The sequence below is a fragment of the Acanthochromis polyacanthus genome, chromosome 11, assembly GCF_021347895.1.
Source record: "Acanthochromis polyacanthus isolate Apoly-LR-REF ecotype Palm Island chromosome 11, KAUST_Apoly_ChrSc, whole genome shotgun sequence".
Classification (NCBI taxonomy): Eukaryota; Metazoa; Chordata; class Actinopteri; family Pomacentridae; genus Acanthochromis; species Acanthochromis polyacanthus.
The window spans coordinates 30,442,199-30,465,487 of NC_067123.1; the positions used below are offsets into that span (position 1 = coordinate 30,442,199).

At 41.8% G+C, this 23,289-nt stretch overlaps 1 protein-coding gene across 1 annotated transcript; it reads right to left on the bottom strand.

The window, feature by feature from the left end:
- Positions 1-951: 951 nt before the first annotated feature.
- fbxl2 (F-box and leucine-rich repeat protein 2) lies at positions 952-22,464 on the bottom strand. Its single transcript, XM_051956132.1, has 14 exons — positions 21,712-22,464; positions 17,538-17,599; positions 11,804-11,858; positions 10,396-10,470; positions 10,069-10,163; positions 9,357-9,521; positions 9,042-9,168; positions 6,864-6,938; positions 6,607-6,737; positions 6,261-6,321; positions 6,110-6,154; positions 5,753-5,809; positions 5,429-5,641; positions 952-3,231 (listed from the first exon to the last, which is right to left on the bottom strand). Exons 1-14 carry the CDS (start codon positions 21,739-21,741, stop codon positions 3,124-3,126), a joined length of 1,299 nt encoding a protein of 432 aa, XP_051812092.1. The 5' UTR covers positions 21,742-22,464; the 3' UTR covers positions 952-3,123.
- Between the last annotated feature and the right edge of the window lie 825 nt (positions 22,465-23,289).

The following is a 23,289-nucleotide window of genomic DNA, read 5'->3' on the forward strand; positions in this document are numbered from 1 at the left end:
TTTGACATGTTATCAAGGCCTCAGATGACAATGTTTTTCATAACAAGTTCCTGTAATGTGACATATTAACTAATATAGTTGCCTGCGATACACTGAGGAGGTTTTGAACATGTAATTAGGGCAACACAACATTCTAAAATGATAACAAGGAAGAAATGAGAATTAAAAAGGAAAGAACATTCTCAAAAAAATAAATATTATCAAGGAATCAAATGACAGAATGTTGTTTATAAAATGTTTGTCACATATTAACAAAGGTAGAACATTTTGCCTGCAATGTTCTGAAATGGTTTTCTGGGATGTTGTTGAGAGAACACATTGCATTTCCTGTATAAACATTTCCACAATGCTGTATAAAAAATGGGAAGGATGTGCTCAACATTCCACAAATGTCTGAAGAAAACATTTTTTGTCTTTAGAGAACTTTATCCTGCCTTTAAATAGAACATTCTGGGAACTGAGAAATTACTTTACTTCAACTTTGCAGAACTTCTTTGAATATTTTAGGACAAAAAGATTCGAGCTGGGCTGAAGCTTATCTTTACAAAGTAAACAATTCCACCAAATCTCACAATTTTTTGAAGGCCGAAACTTAAATACATCTACAAGTGTCTCATTTATCATCATCGTAAATTAGTTTTCAGTCTTGCAAAACTGCAGAATTTATCATGAACTTCAGGGATACTAAGAGGACATTTGATGAACTTCATATACTTTGTGTTATGGTTGTACCTTATATTTAATTCTTCATTTATCAAAAAAAAAAAGAAAAAGATCATATGTATTTGCAGTTGGATCAGTGCTTCAGTGAACTGGAGCAGCATTTTGTATAAGTAGTGGAACATCTCTGAAAACCAAAAACAAAGAGAAGTCCGACTGCTTTGAACTGAAACTTCAAATTGAATCTACAGACTTTCAGATAACACAAAATCTCACACTGCAGAGACCAAGCACATTTACTATTAGTCACCTTTATTTATTCATTTGTTTATTTTTTCATTTATTTCTTTATTTTCTTAAACATAAAACTGTTAAAACTGCTGTCAAACAGAGGGCATTAGTATCACAGCCAGTCAAGTCAGCTATGTATCTGAGTCCTTCTGCGTCTTTCGTCATCTTTCTGTCCGTCTGTTGTCTCAGTCCTATCCACGGTCCTGCCAGTCTCCCCAGTCTTTGAGCACTTGGCACTACGTTGCACTTGTCAGTCTCCTGTTTAGCACAATTTTACAAGCTGCTTTTGTTTCGTTGTATTTTCAGTGCTTGAAATGGTCGCATTCATGCCCAATACATCCTGCACGGCAAGACAGATAATACTGGGACACTGTTGATCGGAAGGACTGTCTATAGAATTAAATAAACTGCTGGTTCTGGGGCTTTCCGGTCGCTGCTTGTCACTTTCCCCGTTGTCACAAATGTTCTGAAGGATTGGATGAGTGGGAATTTGTTCGGGATCAATTCTTCAGACCTGCGTCAAACGCTAATTCTAAATAATTCCTCATGTGCTATTTGGGGCCTAAAGCTATTGTGGTATATTGAAGACAGCCAATTCATTAAATCCTACATCATCGGTAGATTGACAATTACACAAAACTACACTAAATTAACTTTCAAATATATAAACTCATGTGATTGTCAAAAAGTTGAGGTGCCTTTGCTTACAGTCTCATACTTTCTATTTCTGCTTTAAGTAAATTTCCATCTAACTTTTGAAGCAAAGTTACATCAACATTAGCCCTGATTGATATCCACATACACACAACAATAAATCTGAATAATGGACGTCACAGTCCAGCTAAAAACAGTGCGTATGCCACAGTTGTATCAGTGTTACTAAACTATTCAGAGAAGAAACCGACTCTGAATAGCAGGGAGACTGGACACCAACTGATGTAAACAAGTTAGTCTGTGGTGCTAACCTAATCCAGGATGTAAACAAATCCTTAATTGGTCAAGTAGGAGCTAGTGCACAGGGCTACTGACAGGATTGGATCAGGGCCTACAAGCCAACAAAACCACGCAGTACACAGGAGAGGCCACTCATCCCAGCAGCATACAGTGTCAACATAATGCTTTTAGACACCGAGGGTCTGAATCATAGGTCCTTTTTTTGTCAAACAGCAACAGTTTTTTTTCTTTTACAATTCAAAAAGAAAGACAAGCAAATCTCCCTCTCTGAATAGACAGGCATGGACAATTACAATAAGCACTGAAAAAAGGAGAAAAAAAATAACATTTTTCGTTGGCCTTTCCCAATTTTTGAGTGAGTTGCTGTAGGAGTAATTTCTTTTTTTTTTTTCCATTGCAAAACATTCTCTGTACAAACAGAATCAAAAATCTCAACAGAAGTTTCTCAGATGCACAAATATGTCACATGTCCCATTTCTGCACTTCCTGTTTCTCCCCCTCCCCAGCTCTTGTCGAGTCGAGCTGGCCGTGCCAAAGCTTCACAGTTTATATCCAGGAGCATCTGCATTTCCCCCACAGCCCAGCTCTCCTCTCCCTCCACGCTGTGTGTCTATTGGTCGAAGCAGAATGAATCACAGGATGGTCACATAGAGGTGTCATGTGATTGGTTGAGATGATACTCCACAGAGAGTGAGCGGTTGTCCAAGATGATAATATCATCATTTTTTTCTGTATTTAGTTTCGACATGATGCATTGTAGTTCCACCGTTCAGACCCCTCCCTTCCCCATCTGCAGCTGTCCAGATGCAGTCCTCAAAGCCTCACCCATCCAGGCGGGGGAGTCTCGGGGTTGAGAGGAGTCAGAATGGAGTGGAGAACCTGTTTTTGTCTTTACAGTGAGAAAGAAGAGACAGAGAGAGAAAAAGAGAGAAAGTCCGTCCATCCGTGTTCTTCCCTCCAACCCTTCCACGCTGTGAACCCCCCGGAGCTGCTGCGACGCTGATCGGCGAGCAAGAGGAGAGAGAAGGGGCGGGTTCAACTGATCAGGGATCAGCGGCGATCGGTCCATATATTGATCGGTGATCAGGAGCAGTGAGTGGGTCCAGCCCCTCCTCTCCCCTACGCCTACCCCAGTTCACCCTCCCCCACCCCCACATCAGCCCGTATCTAGAGCAGCAGGACCTGTAGACAGAGGTGGCCCCCCCTGGCCCTCCACTGTCAGAGGATGATGCAGCAGCGGCACAGACGCTGGCCACCTCCATGTACAGAGGGAGGAGGTGTCACTGGGGCAAAGTAGGCATGGACCTTGATCTCTGGAAGGTGGGCCTGTGTAGGGAAGACACGTGTTAATGCAAAGAAGAAAATAGAAATAAAATGACATGGACAGGATTCTTGAAAATAAGCTGAGAAGATCAACACAATCAATCAAAGTTGAGCTACCGGCTGTATCCTCACATCTAACAGACACAAATGAGTGTATTATTGATCTTCTCATCAAAATGTTGGAAATAAAATGCTAGATTACTCATATAACTCTTGTGTTGTCCTGCGGGTTAAAATTAATGTGAAAAAAATATTTTCACAGTGAAACTTCTGATGTCCACATTTTCAACATTTTGGGGAAATCTTTGAACATTTTTTGGTTTAAAGTGTTTCTTCAAGAACATTCACAAAAAAAAAATTGTGAGCATTCTAAAAGAAATATTAGAAGTTTTACTGATATATATGTAATCGTTTTAGATATTTTTAGAATTTTTGGGAAGATTTTTACTCATTTTTTGAAAATATTAACAAGAATTTTCTTGCCAAATTTAGGGGGCTTTTTAAAATAAAACTGTTAAGGGAAACTTTTAAGGAATTATTTGAATTTTCTTCCTGAAGGTTTTGCAAAGCTTCAGAAATTTGGGGAATTTTTTGGCAGAATTTTTGGATTTTTTTCAGACAAAGAGACAATACTTTTTGGTGGCCGTAAATGAAAACAACAGAAGGGTTAAAGCAGATTTAAGCCATATAATTTATAGATAGAAACAGAGCAGATAGGTGAACTTTAAAACTCTATATGATCTGAAGAGTGTGCAATTGTCCACAGCACCATGAACTCTGGTCCACATTTGATACCTACCTGGTCAGGATTCTGAGACACATTTTGCAAAAAAATTATGTATATATTTTGAGAGAAAAGATGAGAAGATCAATTAAATTAATGGAAGGTGAGATAACAAACTGTATCCTCATATTTAGTGGACACAAATGAGTGTTGATGTTTTCACATAAATGTTAGAAAAAAGTCACATTATTTCCTTAAAGCAGATTTAAACTACAGGGTGGGCCATACGTTTCCATACATAGGAAAATGTATAATGTTTATTGCTTTTATGTTTCAGATATCCTAGAAGATGCGTTTGATGCTATCTTTGGGGGCACTCGAAGGCCACGGTGTATCAGGTGAAGATACGACACATAAATCATCTCCAGGAACGTTTCACCAACACCATTACAAGCGTAACTTCAACTGTGCTAATTCAAGTTCATCAGCAGTGGAAAACACGTATTAATATGTGTTTTCAAAACAATGGTAATCATATAGAGCACATTATATAAATAAAAACAGTAGTCCAACATAAAATGTTTATTTTTCCTATGTATGGAAACTTATGGCCCACCCTGTATATAATTTCTACATAAAAGCAGAACAGATAGGTGGGTTTTAAATCTCTATATGATCATAAACTGTAAGTAGTATTAATGTTCTCATTTAAATATTTGCTCGAATGACAAATTATTTCTGTAATGCAGATGTAAACTATAGAATTTTCCACAGAAGAGCAAAACAATGAGGTGATTTTAAACTCTATATAATCATAAACAGTATGTCATTTTGCATCATATCGGGCCCACTGATCTTAATATGTTTGATAGCAGCCCTGGTCAGGATTCTATCCATAGGAACATTTTTGCAAAAAACAATGTATTTGGATATTGAAAAACAGTTGAGATGATCAATAGAGCCAATTAAAGTTGAGTTAATTAGTTATACTCTCACTTTTAAGGGATGCGTATGAGAGGAGTATGAATCTTCCCATCTCAATGTTGTTAAGACTGTCAAACCAACTACAGAATTTATGCATAGCAGCAGAATACGTATGAGGGATTTAAAACTCCATATGATCATAAACGGTATGCGATTTTCCACCACGTCCACTGACTCTGATGTATTTGACACCAGCCTTGCTCAGGATTCAGGATGTTTAAACATGTTGAAAAAGCACCAAGATGATCCATAAAATCAATTAAAGCTGAGCTACACGGTTGTATCGTCATAATTAACGGACTAAAATGACAGTAGTATTGATCTTCTCATCTAAATCTTGGCAAAAATGTCCACTTATTCCAGGTTTGAACTATATAATTTCCACATAGAGGCAGAGCAGATACGCAGGTTTTAACTCCCTCTTTTAACCCCAACAAGAGCAGACTCTATACAATAATAAACAGTTTGTAATGTTCCATCATGCCCACTGACCCTGATACGTTTGATGCCAGCCCTGGTGACTTGCTGACAGTCGTAGAGCTCGATGCGCTCCAGACGATGGCAGCTCTTCAGGTGCTCGAGGGTCACGTCAGTGATGAGGGGGCAGTTGTCCAGCTCCACCACAGTGAGGCGCTCTTGTCCGCAGGTGCTGCTGCTCAGAGCTCTGATACCGTCGTCTGTGATCAGCTCACAGTGGGACAACGACTGTCCAGGACACAGGAGGCAGGGATGAAAACACACAGATAGATGGATTAAACTCCACGCTGGGATACAGACAGGCTGAGAAAGAGGCTGGCACAAACCAGCAGCACTTACCAGCGCTTGCAGGCGAGGGCAGTGGATTGACAGCTGAACCAGGGTGTTATCTGTCACCTGAGGAGAGGACAAGCTTGATTAACGCACTGTTCTCACATGTCTGGGGACAGCTGAGAGGCTCAGTTCTCATGTCTTTGGAGGACTATGCCGCATTTTTCTCCTGTGTCACTTCTTCTCCGCATTCTGTCAAAAGTGATTTAAACGCTGAGGTAACTGGAGTGCTCACTCCCTTCTTGGCAGCAAAAACACCCTTTAACGCACACCATCGCATCTCTTCTTGTCCTACAATCCTGCCTCTATCCAGACAATTGTGAGTGTGATTCTGGGAGTAAATAAGGAAGCCACAAATTCTCTTACCAAAATACATTCTTCTAAGTCCATTTTTTCAAGCTCATGACAATTCTGTGAAGATAAACAGATGCTTTGTGAGAACACAAGAGATATTGAGGTGAAACTGATACTTGGCCTGGATAGGAAAACAGAAGGAAGGAAGCAAAATGAAGCTCACTCTGGCCAGCACAGTGAACCCTGCGTCCGTAACATGGGAGCATCGTGCAGCTTCAAGAATCCTGACAACACACACAGAATGAAGTATTAAAGCTCATTTCAGTACTCAGTGGGATGCCACACACACACCAATGCCCAAATCATTCCTGAAACATCCATAATTTTGATAGTTTGAGTGTTTATAGGTAGTTAAATTTACTCAAAAAAAACAAAAATAAATATAACAATTCTGGTCCATTTTGAAGCTGACAGCTGTCACATTTTAAGCATGCATAAAGATATTTTGTAGATACTGAAGCAAGCTATTTGTCTGCTGAGAGACAGGTGTCTGTGTGTGTGTTTCCTACTTGAGTCGGGGACAGTTAAGTCCCAGTGCAGTGAGAGAGGCATCAGTGATGTTACTGCAGCCAGACACACAGAGGATCTGCAGCTTGTGGCATCCTCGGCACAGACTGACCAGGCCTTCATCTGTTATTTGCTGGAGGCAACAGACATGCAAAACAAATTACAGAAACACAGATGCACACAGGCTCATCCCTCACTCACTGTCTTCAGCCTCTCCCTCCCTCCCTCCATCCATCCCACAGCCAAATGTTGGTCTTACTGTGCAAGACTGCATATTGATGGTGGTGAGTTCTGGGCAGTGTTTCTGAAGGTGTTTCAAAGCTCCGTCGTCCAGCTGGGTTGAAAGAAAAAATGCAGAGTTGGCGATCAAGACACAGATCTACAATTTATGAACGTAAATTTAAGATTGAATAACTTCAAATGCTCTCCAACAAACAGAATCGTTACTCAAATTTTCCCTGTTTTTCACCAGTTTTAATCTATAGTGAGCTATAGCTAACTCGTGGGGGTTTCATGGTATTTTTCCAGACTAGACATGGCTAAGAACTGAGCAGAAAGGCTGGCAAAAATGTTGTTTTCTTCAAAAGACACCACCACATCACCAAAAATAAAACCAAAGAGGTAAAAAACAGTACAAAGGTCAAATACAATGAGATGGAAAATGTACTGTGGTGGGAAGAGGGCATGTTTTTCTTCTGTCAGGTCAGGAAAAAGAGTGCTGTGTGACGGTTGATTATTAATTTGAAAAAAGCTTGTTTTGAGCGTACCAATTCATTTCGGTTTTTCCTAAGCTGAATCATCATGTGAGCAGTTATTTCCATCAAAGGATTCCTGTTCACAGTAAAAAGCAGCAAACAATTTCCTCAGGCAGCAGGAGACACATTTCAGCGCATCAGAAGAGGTTTTCATCCTGTCTACTCTTTATGAACTGTTTAATTTTAAGATTGTATGATCAAACTCTCTAACAAGCAGAAGTGAGCTTTAATTCTGGTCTTTGGTAAGAACAAAAATCAGAAGTCATCTGATTATAAGCCTGGCTATACATCGGATCAAACATTCAACATGTTTCCAATTATCAGATTGCTGAAAAATTAATTTTAAAAACAAGAAAAGCAGTCAGAGAGCGCGGTACTCCGCCAAGGCTGCTCAGTCGTATCATTTCCGACAGCTGAAATCTTTTGACAGAAATCACGGCACTATAGCATGTGGCCAATTAATACAGATGAAACCACAAACTAAACGACCTTGCACTGAGCACAGGTGTGTGTACGTTATATAGGGATACCAAATCGCGTGACCTAAATATGTAGCAGGTGGCGGGAATTGATGGGACTGGGAAATACCTCCACAATTCAATCAACTGTTCCTTGTACAGTTTGTAGTAGGATCACAATCATGTGACTTAGTGTTCACTTCTCATAGTTACAGTGACTCCGTATCGTTATCTCGCAATGATACAGAAATCTTTAACAAATCCGTGGATCCAGACTATAAGCTGCATCACTGCCAAAATCTAATCACTTGGTCCCTGTGTCATTTCTGACCTTCTCTGAAAATTTCACCCAAATCCGTTAGTCCGTTTTTGAGTAATGTTGCTAACAGACAGACAGACAGAAGGTCAAAGGTACGCAGATCGTCACATAACTCTGCCGTTTCATGGCGGAGTAATAAGCTGCTTTGATTCTGATGCAGCCACTTTGTTCTACTAGTAGTTAGCTCTCTGGTCTCAAGCAATACCTCGCTGAATGATGAAAAGATCTATTTTCATTAAACATAATGATAAGTTTTGAGTTAGAGTTTGTGTTATTAAAAATTTTGACACAAAGATTTTCTATTTTAATGCAAATGTGAGTCTATTTCTAACCTGGAAATACTCATTTGTAATTTAGATTCTATATTGGATCTTCAAAAAAACAACATAAATGAAAAACAACAACAGCAGGAAGAAGAGGAGGAAGAAGAATGCATTAAACATTTGAATAAAAGTACTTTGGAACAGGTCAAAATTCCTCTTAAAATGTGATGAGGTCTTTCTTTGAAAATGCCTCATAATGCCCTCAAATAAACTAAATGAACAGTGTGTGTGTGTGTGTGTGTGTGTGTGTGTGTGTGCTCAGGTGCTGGCTATACTTGTGGGGACCAAATGTCCCCACAACTGTAGGAAAACTGAAAACAATGTCACTTGTGGGGACCTCATGTTGGTCCCCACAAGTTTAAACAGTGTTTTCGTGGCCATGTTGTTGTTACTGAAAAAAGTAAAAGTGCAAAAACATTTCCTTAGGGTTAGGCATTGTTTTGGTCTGGGTTAAGTTTATGGTTAGGGTAAGGGTTAGGGGTTAGATATGAATGGGAGTCAATGGTAAGTCCCAACAATGATAGAAAAACACAGTGTGTGTGTGTGTGTGTGTGTGTGTGTGTGAGACTCCCATGACCGTACCTGTGTACAGCCTCTGAGGAACAGTGCTCGTAAACCAGTGCAGCCTCTAGCGAGGGCCTCGATGCCGTCACGTGTGATCTGGTCACACCACGACAGGTTCAACATCTCCAGCATTCTGCAGCCATCACTGAGCATGTGCAAGACAAAAACAAAACACAGACGACATGTTACAAATAAATACATTCATCATTTCTATAAAACATCAAGAAAAGCAGCATTCACAGTACAGGTGTGAGAGACAGACGGGAAAGGGCTTTCTATATGAGGCTTTTTTAGCTTAAGTGGCCAGGGCGATACAACGTGTGCGGTGCCTACCTGAGGGCTTTAAGGGAGTGGTTGCTGATGGACACACAGGAGGTGAGATCTAGTTGCTTGAGCTTGGAGCAAAACTTGCTGAGGCTGAGGCAGGTGCTGTCTGTGATCTTGGTGCAGCCATTCAGGTTCAACACTTCAATGTTTCTGCAGTTCTGAGCAAACGTCCTGGGAAACAGATGAACGGTGAGCAGGGAGAATGGGAATTTCTCAAGAGTCGCTTCATTGAATAAATAAGAAGTCAGATGCTGGGAGTTGCTCAGGAGCCAATTAACACAGTCATCTACAGGCCCTTGGGAAGGTCCTGTACAGCTAAAGCACACTTCTTTTAAAAAAAAACAACATGTTAGACAAAAGCTTTGCTCTCCCCAGAACAGCTTGTACTTCATTAAATCCCTGCTTATAGACATGATAAAGATCTTTAAGGGAGACCATGTACCAAGAGATACAACAATTTCCTAATTTTCTTCTTTGTTTTATTTGTTTCTTGGTGTGTACACAGTAAAGTGAGATTAAATGGAATGAAAAAAAAGAGTTCCTAGAACAGAGTCCCCTGGGAATGAAGAAATACAAGCTGCTTAAACTTTAAACATAATCACACGAGGGACAAAAACAGCAAGTAATCCAACCAAGAAGAGGATGACTTTTGATAAAAGTCAAAGCGGAGGCACGTTCATTATATCAGTGTATGTCAGAGACACAGTAGGAGTCTCACTTCATAGAGGCATCTCCGACACTCAGGCAGCCCCTCAGGCTGAGCTGCCTCAGGAAGCCGCCGCAACGCTTGGAAATGTTCTCCACCACTCGGCCCTGAGAGGAAGAGAGAGAGAGAGTAACATGACTTGGGCCACAGGACAGAGGATCAGCTGTGACGTCGGCACAGTCGGCACCAAAGCCTACTGACCCAGCACTAAGCCTTGGGCTGGATAATGCTACTCAACAAGCACTCGCACACACACAAGCAGCGAACACAACCACCAACACTGTCCACTGTAACCCCTCACCCTTTTACTTCCCTCTCCCTTGAAAACAAGCCCCTCACCTCAATGTCTGTCTGGAAGTTGAACAAGTCGATCTTCTGCCAGTTGCTGCCATCTAGGGCCAGGACGTTCCACGCCTGAGAGGGTGACAGGCAGGTTTGTTGAAAGAGGGGAGAGGTAAATGGTGATGTTTTTATGACTACACGCGATAAAACTTGATTAATGATGCACTAGGGTTGCACAATTTATCTCTTCTGCATCCGATAGCAGGAGGTGCACAGTGAAAGACTGAACTCTACTCAAACATCAAGCTACACCTTTTTTGGCAACAACTAAACTCACATGGTTCTCAATTAAGAGAACTCTGTCTGATAGAACATCATTTATTCCAATTTAGAGGCTTCTCGGATACACTGAGTTGTTTCTTTTCATTCATAAGACACAGTTTGTTGACATCCTCCAAATGTAAACAGCAAAATGTTTGAGGAACAGGAGAGGTACACAAGATTTGCTTGTAAAAAGAAACAACATATCAGTTTTGGGGAAATATTACAGCTACAGACAGGACGATGTCGAACAAAAACAGGTACTTTGTCAGCTGTGTCTTGCCACTATATGACTAATTTCTTTGACCTTTTGAATCAGGCCCACAAAGCTCTGTATAACGAGTGCGAGGTCACATAGGAATGAATGCAATTCAAACAAAAAAAAACTATTTCAGTTAGCTTCGTCAGTTAAACACCTTGTGAGAAATGTTCCAAATGTTATTTTTCACTGCAGATGCACTCTAGTACAAAAGCACCCCAGTCATTGTAGAATAAGTGAAAATTTACAACGTCGCACAAAACAGAACTACTGCAATGTCAGTTTTTGCCAATATTATTACGCAGCTCCAACTGTGTCCATTTTCTGTCTCTTTACACTCTAATATGAGTTATAATCTGGACAGTGAGTCAGAAAGAAATACTTGAAGACAAAAGCTCTGCCTCTAGGAAATGATAAGCTTTGAGTGTTTTCTAAAACACAAGTCAGAACAACTGATTAATCAGGAAAATCATCAATTACTTGAACCTAAGGCAAACTCAGTACCTGCATGAAGCTAAACAGACAACAGATAAACTACTCTATCATTAAAAACAACTTAGACTACTTACATTTATCACAGAAACAGAACATGTTTAGTCACAGGTGCAAAAAATGCATTTTCCCTATAGAAACCCACTATAGCCGCTGTAAGAAAAGCTGCCATTACAGCTCTGCATTCACACGCCAAGACCTTCTATGATCACAGACACCTCATTCATAAATGGCTTTCAGCTGCAGTGCACTATAGCAAGGCAGAGGGACACTTACACAAAACCAGTAGAGGGCACTGTATTATAGACATTTCTATAGAATTCAGGAATCGAAACTGGTTTTAAATTCATCACACCACATACTTTTTGGCAGTGCAGAGAGGGAGGCGCTTACCTTGGATACCTGGGCACACCTACAGAGGGTCACCACGTCTAGATAGGAGAATATTCTGGAAGGGGACACAAAAAGGAGTGTGAGTTTGTGTCAGACAAAGAGCTGTGTTTCCAAGTACATTTTTATGTTTGTTTTTTCCTTTCGTGTTAGTGACTATATGTTGTGGAGAACAGAACAATCCCCTGTATTTGGTCGGGAGCAGGAGAGCCCCACACACAGGCAGCGTTTGAGCTGGAGGCCGGTCGGCCACAAAGGGCTGCATGCAGCAGGCTACTGGGTCAGCTCAATCCATTAATCTGCCAATGAGTAATCTCTGGCACTCAGACAGGCAAGGCCACAGACAGGCCGGGACAGACGGACAAACATATATGCGCGTACAGGAGGGCACGCATACTGAATACGTGCACATCCTCTCATTTCTCGGCCATAGGAGTCATAGGAGTGACTCAAAATGGAGCAATCTATAGAAAGTTTTAGGTATTCAGAGAACTGTCATGGTGCCAAAGCTTTGAGTCCAGCTGGGGTCTGAATGTCCTTTTAACCCTCAGAAACAGGAGCTGGCCATTGTTTCCTTCATATAGACGCAGACAAAGGGTGTGTTGGGTCAGGGCATGTAGGGACAAGTCTGTTTAATCTATAGTAGAGTCTTGTGTCAGGGGAGTGCATGCATACAATCACATTCACACATGCGACACGTGCACAGTGCACGGTGCCGTCGCATGCCACCAGAAAAACCGACCAATCAAAGCCGCTGCTCATCGATCTCCCCGTCTAATAACTGGTTAATGGCCATGACGCTGATCATTGATTGGCCGTCCGTTTTAATCAAATACAATCTGACTTTCCATGAGTATGAGAGAGGGGCCTTTTACCAACGGCAGAAGTATTCAGTTAATCGTGCTCTCAGAGAAGCAATAACTCAGTCTGATTTGTCGAGTCCTGTTTAGGGATTTGACATTTGTAATTGGTATTAAAAATATAAATTGTGAAGGAATCTAACTTTGCAAAGGAGGAGAGATTGATTAAAACAGATGAATGTATCAAGACAACAGGAAGGAAGAGAATTCAGAGCAACAGCATCATGTGTGATGCATGTTTTTCAGTTTACTACACACAAGAATGCTGCTTCTGAACTCACACACACACACATAAAAATAAGTTAATAGCTTATTAGTAATTGCTCTGTCACATCCTGCCTGGGTGTGCCTTTTTCCAGACAAGGTACATAAAAGGATATTAACAGGGCATAGTCCCATTTGTTGTCAAAAATGTACATGCGGCCCCTTTGAGCATGGCCAGACAAAACGGAGTCGAGCCGCCACCAAGAGTCTGGGGCTGGTTGCCATAGTAACAAGTCAGACATGAATTTGGGTGTTGGTTGGGAGGCTGCTGAGTCAGTGCTTCCCGGTAAGGAGGACCCTGAACTCTCTCCGAGGCCTTTTCTGACAGACGAGGTTCTTGTAGATCAGGGCTGAGTTCTCACAGTTAACGTCGTCACTGCACCGGCTCAGATAACAGCTGTTTACAATGAACCGGCTGGGAGGCAGCAAAGCGAAAAAACCAGTGGAGCAATCTGGTTTGCTCACAGTGATGTGTGGAACATACACACGTGGACAAAATTGTTGGTACCCCTCAGTTAAAGAAGGAAAAACCCACAATTCTCACTGAAATCACTTGAAACTCACAAAAGTAACAATAAATAAAAAATTATTGAAAATTAAATAATCAAAATCAGCCATCACTTTTGAATTGTTGATTAACATAATTATTTAAAAAAACAAACTAATGAAATAGGGCTGGACAAAAATGATGGTACCCATAACTTAATATTTTGTTGCACAACCTTTTGAGGCAATCACTGCAATTAAACGATTTCTGTATTTGTCAATGAGCGTTCTGCAGCTGTCAACAGGTATTTTGGCCCACTCCTCATGAGCAAACAGCTCCAGTTGTCTCAGGTTTGATGGGTGTCTTCTCCAAATGGCATGTTTCAGCTCCTTCCACATATGTTCAATGGGATTCAGATCTGGGCTCATAGAAGGCCACTTTAGAATAGTCCAACGCTTTTCTCTCAGCCATTCTTGGGTGTTTTTGGCTGTGTGTTTTGGATCGTTGTCCTGTTGGAAGACCCATGACCTGCGACTGAGACCAAGCTTTCTGACACTAGGCAGCACATTTCTCTCCAGAATGCCTTGATAGTCTTCAGATTTCATCGTACCTTGCACACTTTCAAGACACCCTGTGCCAGATGCAGCAAAGCAGCCCCAAAACATTACTGAGCCTCCTCCATGTTTCACCGTAGGGACAGTGTTCTTTTCTTCGTATGCTTGGTTTTTGAGTCTATGAACATAGAGTTGATGTGCCTTACCAAAAAGCTCCAGTTTGGTCTCATCTGTCCAAAGGACATTCTCCCAGAAGCTTTGTGGCTTGTCAACATGCATTTTTGCAAATTCCAGTCTCGCTTTTTTATGAGTTTTTTTCAGCAGTGGTGTCCTCCTTGGTCGTCTCCCATGAAGTCCACTTTGGCTCAAACAACGACGAATGGTGCGATCTGACACTGATGTACCTTGGCCTTGGAGTTCACCTTTAATTTCTTTGGAGGTTGCTCTGGGCTCTTTGGATACAATTCGAACGATCCGTCTCTTCAATTTCTCATCAATTTTCCTCTTGCGGCCACGTCCAGGGAGGTTGGCTACTGTCCCGTGGGTCTTGAACTTCTGAATAATAAGAAGCCACTGTTGTCACAGGAACTTCAAGCTGTTTAGAGATGGTCTTATAGCCTTTACCTTTAAGATGTTTGTCTATAATTTTTTTTCGGATGTCCTGGGACAATTCTCTCCTTCGCTTTCTGTTGTCCATGTTCAGTGTGGTACACACCTTTTCACCAAACAGCAGGGTGACTACTTGTCTCCCTTTAAATAGGCAGACTGACTGATTATGAGTTTGGAAACACCTGTGATGTCAATTAAATGACACACCTGAGTTAATCATGTCACTCTGGTCAAATAGTTTTCAATCTTTTATAGAGGTACCATCATTTTTGTCCAGGCCTGTTTCATTAGTTTGTTTTTTTAAATAATTATGTTAATCAACAATTCAAAAGTAATGGCTGTTTTTGATTATTTAATTTTCAATAAATTTTTATTTATTGTTACTTTTGTGAGTTTCAAGTGATTTCAGTGAGAATTGTGGGTTTTTCCTTCTTTAACTGAGGGGTACCAACAATTTTGTCCACGTGTGTAAGCTGTAATGCTAATGAGAACACTAATTAATCAAATTAATATAGTAATCAAGTAACAGTCCTGTTCCTCACCCAGCTACAACAGTGCAACACTAGTTAACAAGTTTTAATAGCGTTTAAAGGAAAATCTAATGTTCATCTTAGCAATCATTGTCATTTCAAATAATGGTCGTATTCAGTCAAAAGCTAACGAAGACATACTGTTTTATCACAGGATGCTTGGAGGATATTGTCAGAAAACAAGCTCACATTTAAAACATGTTTTTTAGATGTTATCAAGGCATCACACGACACTACGTTTTATATAGAACGTTACTGTAATGTGATGTGCTGACAAAGACGGAACATTTCACCTGCAACACGTGTTATATCTTGATAACATGATAACAAAGGCTTTACATTCCTGATGTAATGTTCAGGAAATGTTTTAAGAATGTTTGGACATAATGGATGGAAGAAAATCTTCAAAAGAAGAACTAAATAAAAAAACTTTCAGCTGAAAGCACTACAAGAACTTTGCTGAACTTTCTCATATCATTTTAGAATAGAAGAAAGTCAGTTTTCTCACTAGTGACACCTTAAAATAAAACAAAGCAATTCCTCAACGCAGTTACTATATCTTTAAGCTAGCCTAGCCACGCTAGACAACCCACGGCAACGAATTTAATTCTCTGCCAGGGTGGGTCTAGTTACCCTCCATAAGGCTCGAGGCTGGATTCTCCTAAAACTGGCCGGACCAATCACCATGAAGTGTAGAGTCAGAAGGCGGGCGTAACTAAGTGACGACAGAGGCGTGACGATTCTGACAGAAACAACCGGCGCACAATAAACAGTTATCTTTCGACTCGGCTTTGGCCACAGCCCTTAAAGATTTGAAGCTAAAATTCAACTTGAAAGATAAACAAAGGACGGCACTGAAGTGTTTCATTGAGAAGAAAGACGTATTTGGACTTATGCCGACGGGATATGGCAAATCCTTAATATACCAGTTGGCTCCGCTGGTTGGGAAGCTAATGGGACTTCGCCACAATCCGCCAGCGCTCTAGGAACTCCGTCAGCCTTTTCGTTGTGCTGATTGGTTGTATACCTACCCAATTGCTGCAGAGTGATTTGACCTTTTAGCGACCTTTTAGCCCGCCTCCCTCCCTGTCGAGCGACCCTAGACCCTTGTGCCTTTAGAACATGGGTCTAGCGCGGCTAGGCTATCTTTGAGCTGATACGAAGATGGAGTCTCTCCTTTGAACCTTTCAGACTGTGTTGGCCTCTTTTATTGGCGAGTTGATTAATTAATCACATAATTATCAGCTATTTTCATAATTAAAAAGTCAATTAAGCAATCTTTTAAGCAGAAGTGGTAAATATTCTCTGGTTTCAGCTTCTCAAACAAGAGGATTCAGTACTTATCTTATGTCTATATCTTTAGGTTTTTGACTTTTGGTTGAATAAAACAACCACCTTCTGTATTATACAGACAAAATAACTAATCACAAAAGTCAGCCAGATTATTAAATAATGAAAGGAAGTTGAAATACTTTTACTATTAAGATCTAAAGAGATTTAAAAAAATCTGGAACCAATCAGTCTGACGTAGGAACTTAATAGATTGGTCCCAGTGAGTCCACAGGTGAATTTAGCATCTAACACATGTGATTCTTGATTTTTCCATGTTTAAAAATCCACATACAGTCCTGAAGAGGCAACATAGCGTACCTCATTTTGTAATTTAGTGGCAGGATTTAATAAAATGCTTCGAAAACAAAATCAAAAAAAGCTCCTGTCAACCCACTTTCCATGGTCTAAAAACAAGATTTACTGCCTTCACAATGACTTTCAGTCACTGCTCATGTTGTGTAACTCTCTCAACATGACACATGTGACAGTAGGTCATGTGCTGTAGCCGGCAAGTGCATGCGTGTGTGTTTTTCTGTCCACCAGTGAAAGCCTGCTGGTTATAATGGGTAAACTGGTGGGTCTCTGTAGAGTGCAGATGGAGCAGCAGAAGAGCACAGCACTGCGGAATTCCCCACCAGCTAAGACAAGCTATTTATAGCCCACATACACAGACATACAGTTTGCATAGGCCCAGGAGTGTTTCACACACAGACACACAAACACCCACTGTGTGTCAGCAGAGGTGTGTGCAGGAGGTGCATCCCCTTTTTCCAACATACAAGCAAACACACACTGGAGAAGAAGATCCACGTATAAATCAGTGTGGAGGATGAACACGGGTGAGTGTGATGTCAGATTTCTGGGTCATGTGCAGCTGCTGTGGGACAAAATATTGGTCTGTAGGTCACACAGTTAACAGAGCCTCATTTCAGTCTAGCGGCTGACATACACCATACAAAAACACACAACTAGCGACTACACAAACACATACAGTTCAAGGCTGCTTCAGCTAATGAGTAACCCCGACCTAAGCCCTTCTCCCTGCTGGTATGTTGTGTTATGTGTTTATGGATGATGGAGCTTCTGCATTATGAGTCTTACCTAAGAAGAAGCTCTTTGGGGAGCTTCTTGTTAATGGGGGCTTCATCGCTGTTTGAGAACACCTGCCGAGACACAAGATAAACAGCAAACAGTGAGTGTGTTTGGGAGGCAGCAGCGAGGCAGAAAGATCCATCACCGGCTCAGGATCACTACGGCAAACAGAACCAAACCAAGCTGACATTATTTCACAGCCCTAACTCACAACGTATGCAGCAAAAACAGCCCCTTGCTCTGTGTTTACTGTCGCTGCTGAGAAATGAAGCTATCACTTCCTTATGCTATGCTAATAAACACGGCAGAGCTGCGTTTGGTTTCCCATGTCCCCTCCTTTACAAGCTTATAATTCTGTTAGCCTGGTCAGCTTGTTGGCATGCTTATCTCAATTAGTCTACTCACTGGATGTCTGGCCATCTGCTGAGTGGGACACACAACACACACACACACACACACACACACACACACGCAGTAACACACACTTACACACTGGCAGGTGACTCAAGTCAGACCTCTGTGTGTGAAGAACAGAGGCAGAACATTCTAGATCAGGTGGGCCGTATTCAGCCATGAATTTAAATTACGGCAAACACCCACATTCGCTGTGCCTCTGCAGACACGCATCCTGCCAGCGATGCACTTGTATCCTCAAAGAGTCAGAAACTGTATCTAATGAGAAGGGGGGGACTCCCGCTGTTTCAAGCACCGAAAAAATGTGACGGCACAAAAAAAAAAGGGGGAGCGAGGGGAGGTTGATTCCAGCTCCACGACGGATGCAACCTCCTCGATAGAGCAGGCAGGAGAATCGAGAAGAGGAGACAAAAGGCAAACAAAGAAATTGCGCAACATCATCTGGAAAAACACGCATAAAAGTCATTACAATCAGAGTGGAAGGAGGGGAGGCGAGGACGTAAAGGGTAAGCGAGGTAAAAAGACAATAGAGAGGGAGCTGGTTCAGTCGAGGACGTGCAAAACATTAACCAGGCTGGTTTGAAATTTATCATCTCTGCTCAGGTAACAGCACCAGCCAGGAAAGCGGTTGTGAATCCGATCTGGAACCTATTGATTAGCTATATCCAATAATAGCTCGAGGATATAGTTAAACCTTTCTCCATCACTGGTCCCCGCACACACACTTGTATTGAATAATGCATTATCACACTCTCGGCTGTGTCCACTGAGTAAAGTGTATTGTACCGAATCGTAGGAACAGAACTTAACTTGTCCGCTGTCAGGACATTTGCTCTGATTTAGGATTTCGGACTAATTTTAATTCCAAAGCGCCTCTGTAACACATCAGCCACCTTTGACCTCTCCTTCAACAGACACCAGCAACAGAGACAGACCAGGATGAAACCCAGAAAAACACATTTCCACGTGGTTTGAGCTTGTAAACACGATTTAACTTATTTTGTGTAATGAGATCTAGTTTGGTTCCCTCCAGACTCACTGCGAGCGATTAAATTTAGCTTCACAAATCTGAGCTCACTGCTGAAACAAGCGATCCATTCGTTGGTCCAAATGGATTTAGTCATCAAAAACCACTGATGACATTTGACACGTCATCTAAGTCGAGGAAAAGCACGGACTCTCTGTTTGAATTACGATGCCATCAAAGCCCCACTGGTATGCCCGTCTCCTTAAAGTTATCACCTCAACATTCTGCTGCCCTCGTTCCCACTGCCAGAAGAGCAGCATTCCCAAGCAGGGAGCTCCTCCCCGTTGTCACACTCTTCCTATTCCTAGACAGTGTACAACTCACGCAAACCTGTTTTATCAACTGGCACGGCTCAGTTGCTTTGCCACATTAAAGCAGCTAGGAGGAAATTAGATCTGGGTCACGCGTTCAATTTCGGGCCTGCCATGCAACAACTACAAGGCGCTCGTGGCAGGTGTTGATTGTGAAGCATCATCTCAGGCTACAAGTCCTCATCTCCTCCCTTCCTCTCAGTGTGACACACACCAGCTTTGTTTCCACCATACACTGGTTTTCATCTAAGAGGCTTAGGGCGCTGTTGAGAAATCCACCGACATGGCAACACACACATCAGCACCGCTAACACCTTCTGCTCTGACTCACTCGCACGTAGACGGTCGTACTACGGCGAACACCTGACTGCGGAGAGTCAAGTAGCATCAAGTCCAACCCTGAAAGGAATCTCAACGATGTTTTGAGTAATATCCGAGATGCTCACATCTGGAGGGTCGAGGAACCAGTTGGATGAGGTTGAATGAGAGGCAGGCATGAGGAAAAAGCAGACACAGGAGGACATGGTGACTATTATAGCACAGATATTATGCATAACTGAACTATGGATCTGTAAAACTGCAAATATTGGACTTCAGTGCAGGTCTGAGGTACCTAATAGAGCCCACATATTACTACTTTCTACCCTGCAACACTGATATGACAACTGTCATTACTGAGAAAGACGATACAATCACAATGGGCTCTTATAAAAACAAGATTATGAATGAAATTATGCCACTGCACACGTGCATCAGGTGTCACTTGCATCATATGCTCATTTTTACTACTTTTTCTGACATTATTTACTACATTTTACCATTCAAATAGCATGAAACTAGAATCATCTGCTACTTTTACATACAACAAATGAGCTGACATGCAAAAAAAGACGTCTGTTTACCACCTGCAAAAATTACCATGGAAATATGGAGTCACTTACATTGCCTCCATTATAAGCTCATTGTCGATGCTTTTGCTGACACCGCATTAGTTACTTATGAATGCAACTATAAAAAAACTCACACTGCTTGAAAGTTGAAATATTGGCTAGTTTTACATAAAACAAATAACCCGACATGCATGAACAGTCGTGTGATTGCCACTTTCCTGCCAAAATTACAACGGAAAAATGGAGTCTCTCACATTGCCTCCATTATAAGCTAGTTTTGACCACTTTTTCCTCCAATATTTACTCCTAAATACAACTAGAATCACTTCAAATTGCTCAAAACTTTGAATATTTGCTACTTTTACTTCAGACTAAAGCGCTGGCATTCATGAAAGTGTGTATGTTTCCTACTTCCAAGTAAAAATATAATGGAAATATGCAGTTTCTTACATTGCATCCATTATAAGCTCATTTTTAGCGCTTTTGCCGATATTATTTACTCATAAATACAACTAGAAACACTTAAAATTGCTCAAAATTGGTAATATTTGCTACGTCTACACCAGAAAAAAGAGCTGACATGCATGAAGGGGTGTATGTTTCCCACTTTTGCGCAAAAATATCATGGAAATAGTAAGTTTGTTACATTGCCTCCATTATAAGCTCATTTGTACCACTTTTTTTGACATTATTCACTCATAAATACAACTACAAACATTTGAAGTTGCTCATATTTGCTCATTTTACATAAGACAAAAGAGTTTGCATTCATGAAAAGGTGTTTGTTTACCATTTTTTTATAATGGAAATATGGAGTTTCTCACATTACCTCCATTATAAGCTCATTTATACCACTCTTGCTGTCATTCTTTACTCATAAATACAACTACAAACACTTGAAATTGCTCAAAACTTGTATGATTTGCTACTTTTGCATCAGACAAGAGAGCTGACGTGCATATGCCTATCCAAACATGATGGAAATATGGAGTTATCTGACATTATGAACTGTGCCGCTGCCTATTCCTTGAACACAAAAGGACAGAGAGTGGTGAAGGAGATACCAAAAGCTCCTGTGGCACCTGTCAGGTATCACTGGAGGTGTCAGGAGGGTTCTTCCAGCCAAATGAATAGAACCCTGCTACAAATGCTTGTGTTTACAACATTACTCTCCATCTGCATCCCCTCCTCCTCCTCCTCCCCTGAAAGCCTGTAACCTCAGGCGACAGTGGCAGCCAGCCTCGGCCCTGATATATTGACTATGCTCAGCCACAGCCCTCCTCCTGTCCCGCAGTCCTGAGCTCCATGTTGTCGCTGTCTACTGGTGCGGCAGGACAACAACAGGATTTCGGATTATCCTTGACCAACAAAAAACGCCTCAGCTCTTGACTGCATGTAAAATTAGGAGCAGAGCGCACGAACGCACACATACAAACACACACAAACACACGCATACAGTTTGCTTATACAAGCCCACGACTCCCACGTCTACTAGAAACAAACAGTTTTAACCGTTGCCGGTCCACTCCCTCGGTCATTACCTCGAACCGGCCCTTGGTGATCCCGTTCATGTCTGCGGCGGCTCGTCCCTTCGCTCACTCACCGCGCAGACACCAGCCGATTATTGCTTTTGTCGCCGTTTTATTTTTGGTCGGTCGGGGAGTGGAAGGAGCCGAGCCGAAAGCTGGGTCTTCACACCCTCCCTCCCGCCCTCCCCAGCCGCCAGCGAGGCTCCTGTCTCCGGGTCAGCGGCGGTGAGGGTGGTGTCGGTCCGGGGCGGCCTGCGGTTGCGCTCGTTGTCTCGGAGACCAGCGGCTCCCCAGCCCGTCTCATCACAGGAGCTACCAAAATAACAATAATAACATGGACGGTCTGTCAAGTGACTTCACTTCCGCCTCTCCCCTCATCGCTCCAGTCAGCTGTCCCCCCTCCACACACACACACACACAAAAAAACCTCCCGAAAATGTGCCGCAAAAACACACGAGAAACGCCAGATTAACGTGCCCCCTCGCTCCCCCGCCGCGTATTTTACGCATCAAACGCGCGTATGGCGGCTGACACGAGCGCTTTTCCTTCCTTCACTGTTTTCACTTCACTTGCGGGGAGAAGGGGGAGGGCCCACGTGACGTCATTGCTGCGGGAAAAGCACGCGTGGTCGATTTGTTTTGATTGTGGGCTCTTGCGAAGATTCGGGGGAAATCGCCACCGAAAAGGCGCATTCGTGTGCACGAACGCCGCAGCAGGCGCGGCCCGGGACGGCACCGGGACGTGACCTGACACGAACCTCCGATTAAAAGGAGGAGGGGGGGAAGGAAACACTCGCATCTGTGAGCGCCAGATCCACGATCCAAGAGTTTGCCCACAGTGGAGATGTGTAACTGTGGCCACATTGTGGGCTTCAATCTGCAGACTCACACACCCAAAACAACCTGGACCGACTGCTCTGGCATTCCTGCGTTATGTAAACTGGTGGGAGAGGTGGAAACAGACACAAAAAAATGAAAAAGGATAAGACCTGCAGGCTTTTTTTTATTGTGTTTGGCAGTGGAGATAAAATAAAAGCATCTGGGGAAGAGGTCAGTTACATGTGAGAAGAATATTTCTAAAATAGTTGCCTTAGACACCAGTTTGTTTGTTTTTTTTACTTGACCTGTTATCAAAAGAGCATAATTATTACAAAAATGAGCAGAAATTGACGCCACATTACCAACTATTACACATTTGGTAAGACTAGAAAAGACTGACTTGTTTTTAAGAGTTGAAAATATGTACATAACAGAGAATATACCAGAAGAATAGCTCATAAACCATGAGTTTGTTTGATATTTTCTTGAAAACAACAATTTGAAATTTGGAATTATTTAACTGTTTGGTTGCTTTCTTTTCCTCTTTTACCATTTTTTTTAAATCCAAGGACATAATAAGTTTCAATAGCATGTTAAGAACAATGGATTACTATCTGTTAGTTTCTTCTTCATCATATCTGTACTTGTTTTTAATTATTTTTATTTTCACGGTTTCTCACAGCCATTGCATGCTCTTCTGCGAAGCAAAACTGGGAATGTAAATGGCTGTAAAATGGTTCTTTTAGAAATAAAGATCAATCAATCAATCAAT

Excerpts from the sequence above, each read along its gene's own strand:
- fbxl2 (XM_051956132.1), bottom strand. The coding sequence starts at position 21,741 with ATGAACGGGATCACCAAGGGCCGGTTCGAG. Across the intron at positions 17,600-21,711 it reads TCACCAAGGGCCGGTTCGAG|GTGTTCTCAAACAGCGATGA; the intron begins GTAATGACCGAG and ends GTGTCTCGGCAG. Across the intron at positions 5,642-5,752 it reads GCCCTCGCCTGCAAGCGCTG|TCGTTGTCCCACTGTGAGCT; the intron begins GTAAGTGCTGCT and ends TGTCCTGGACAG.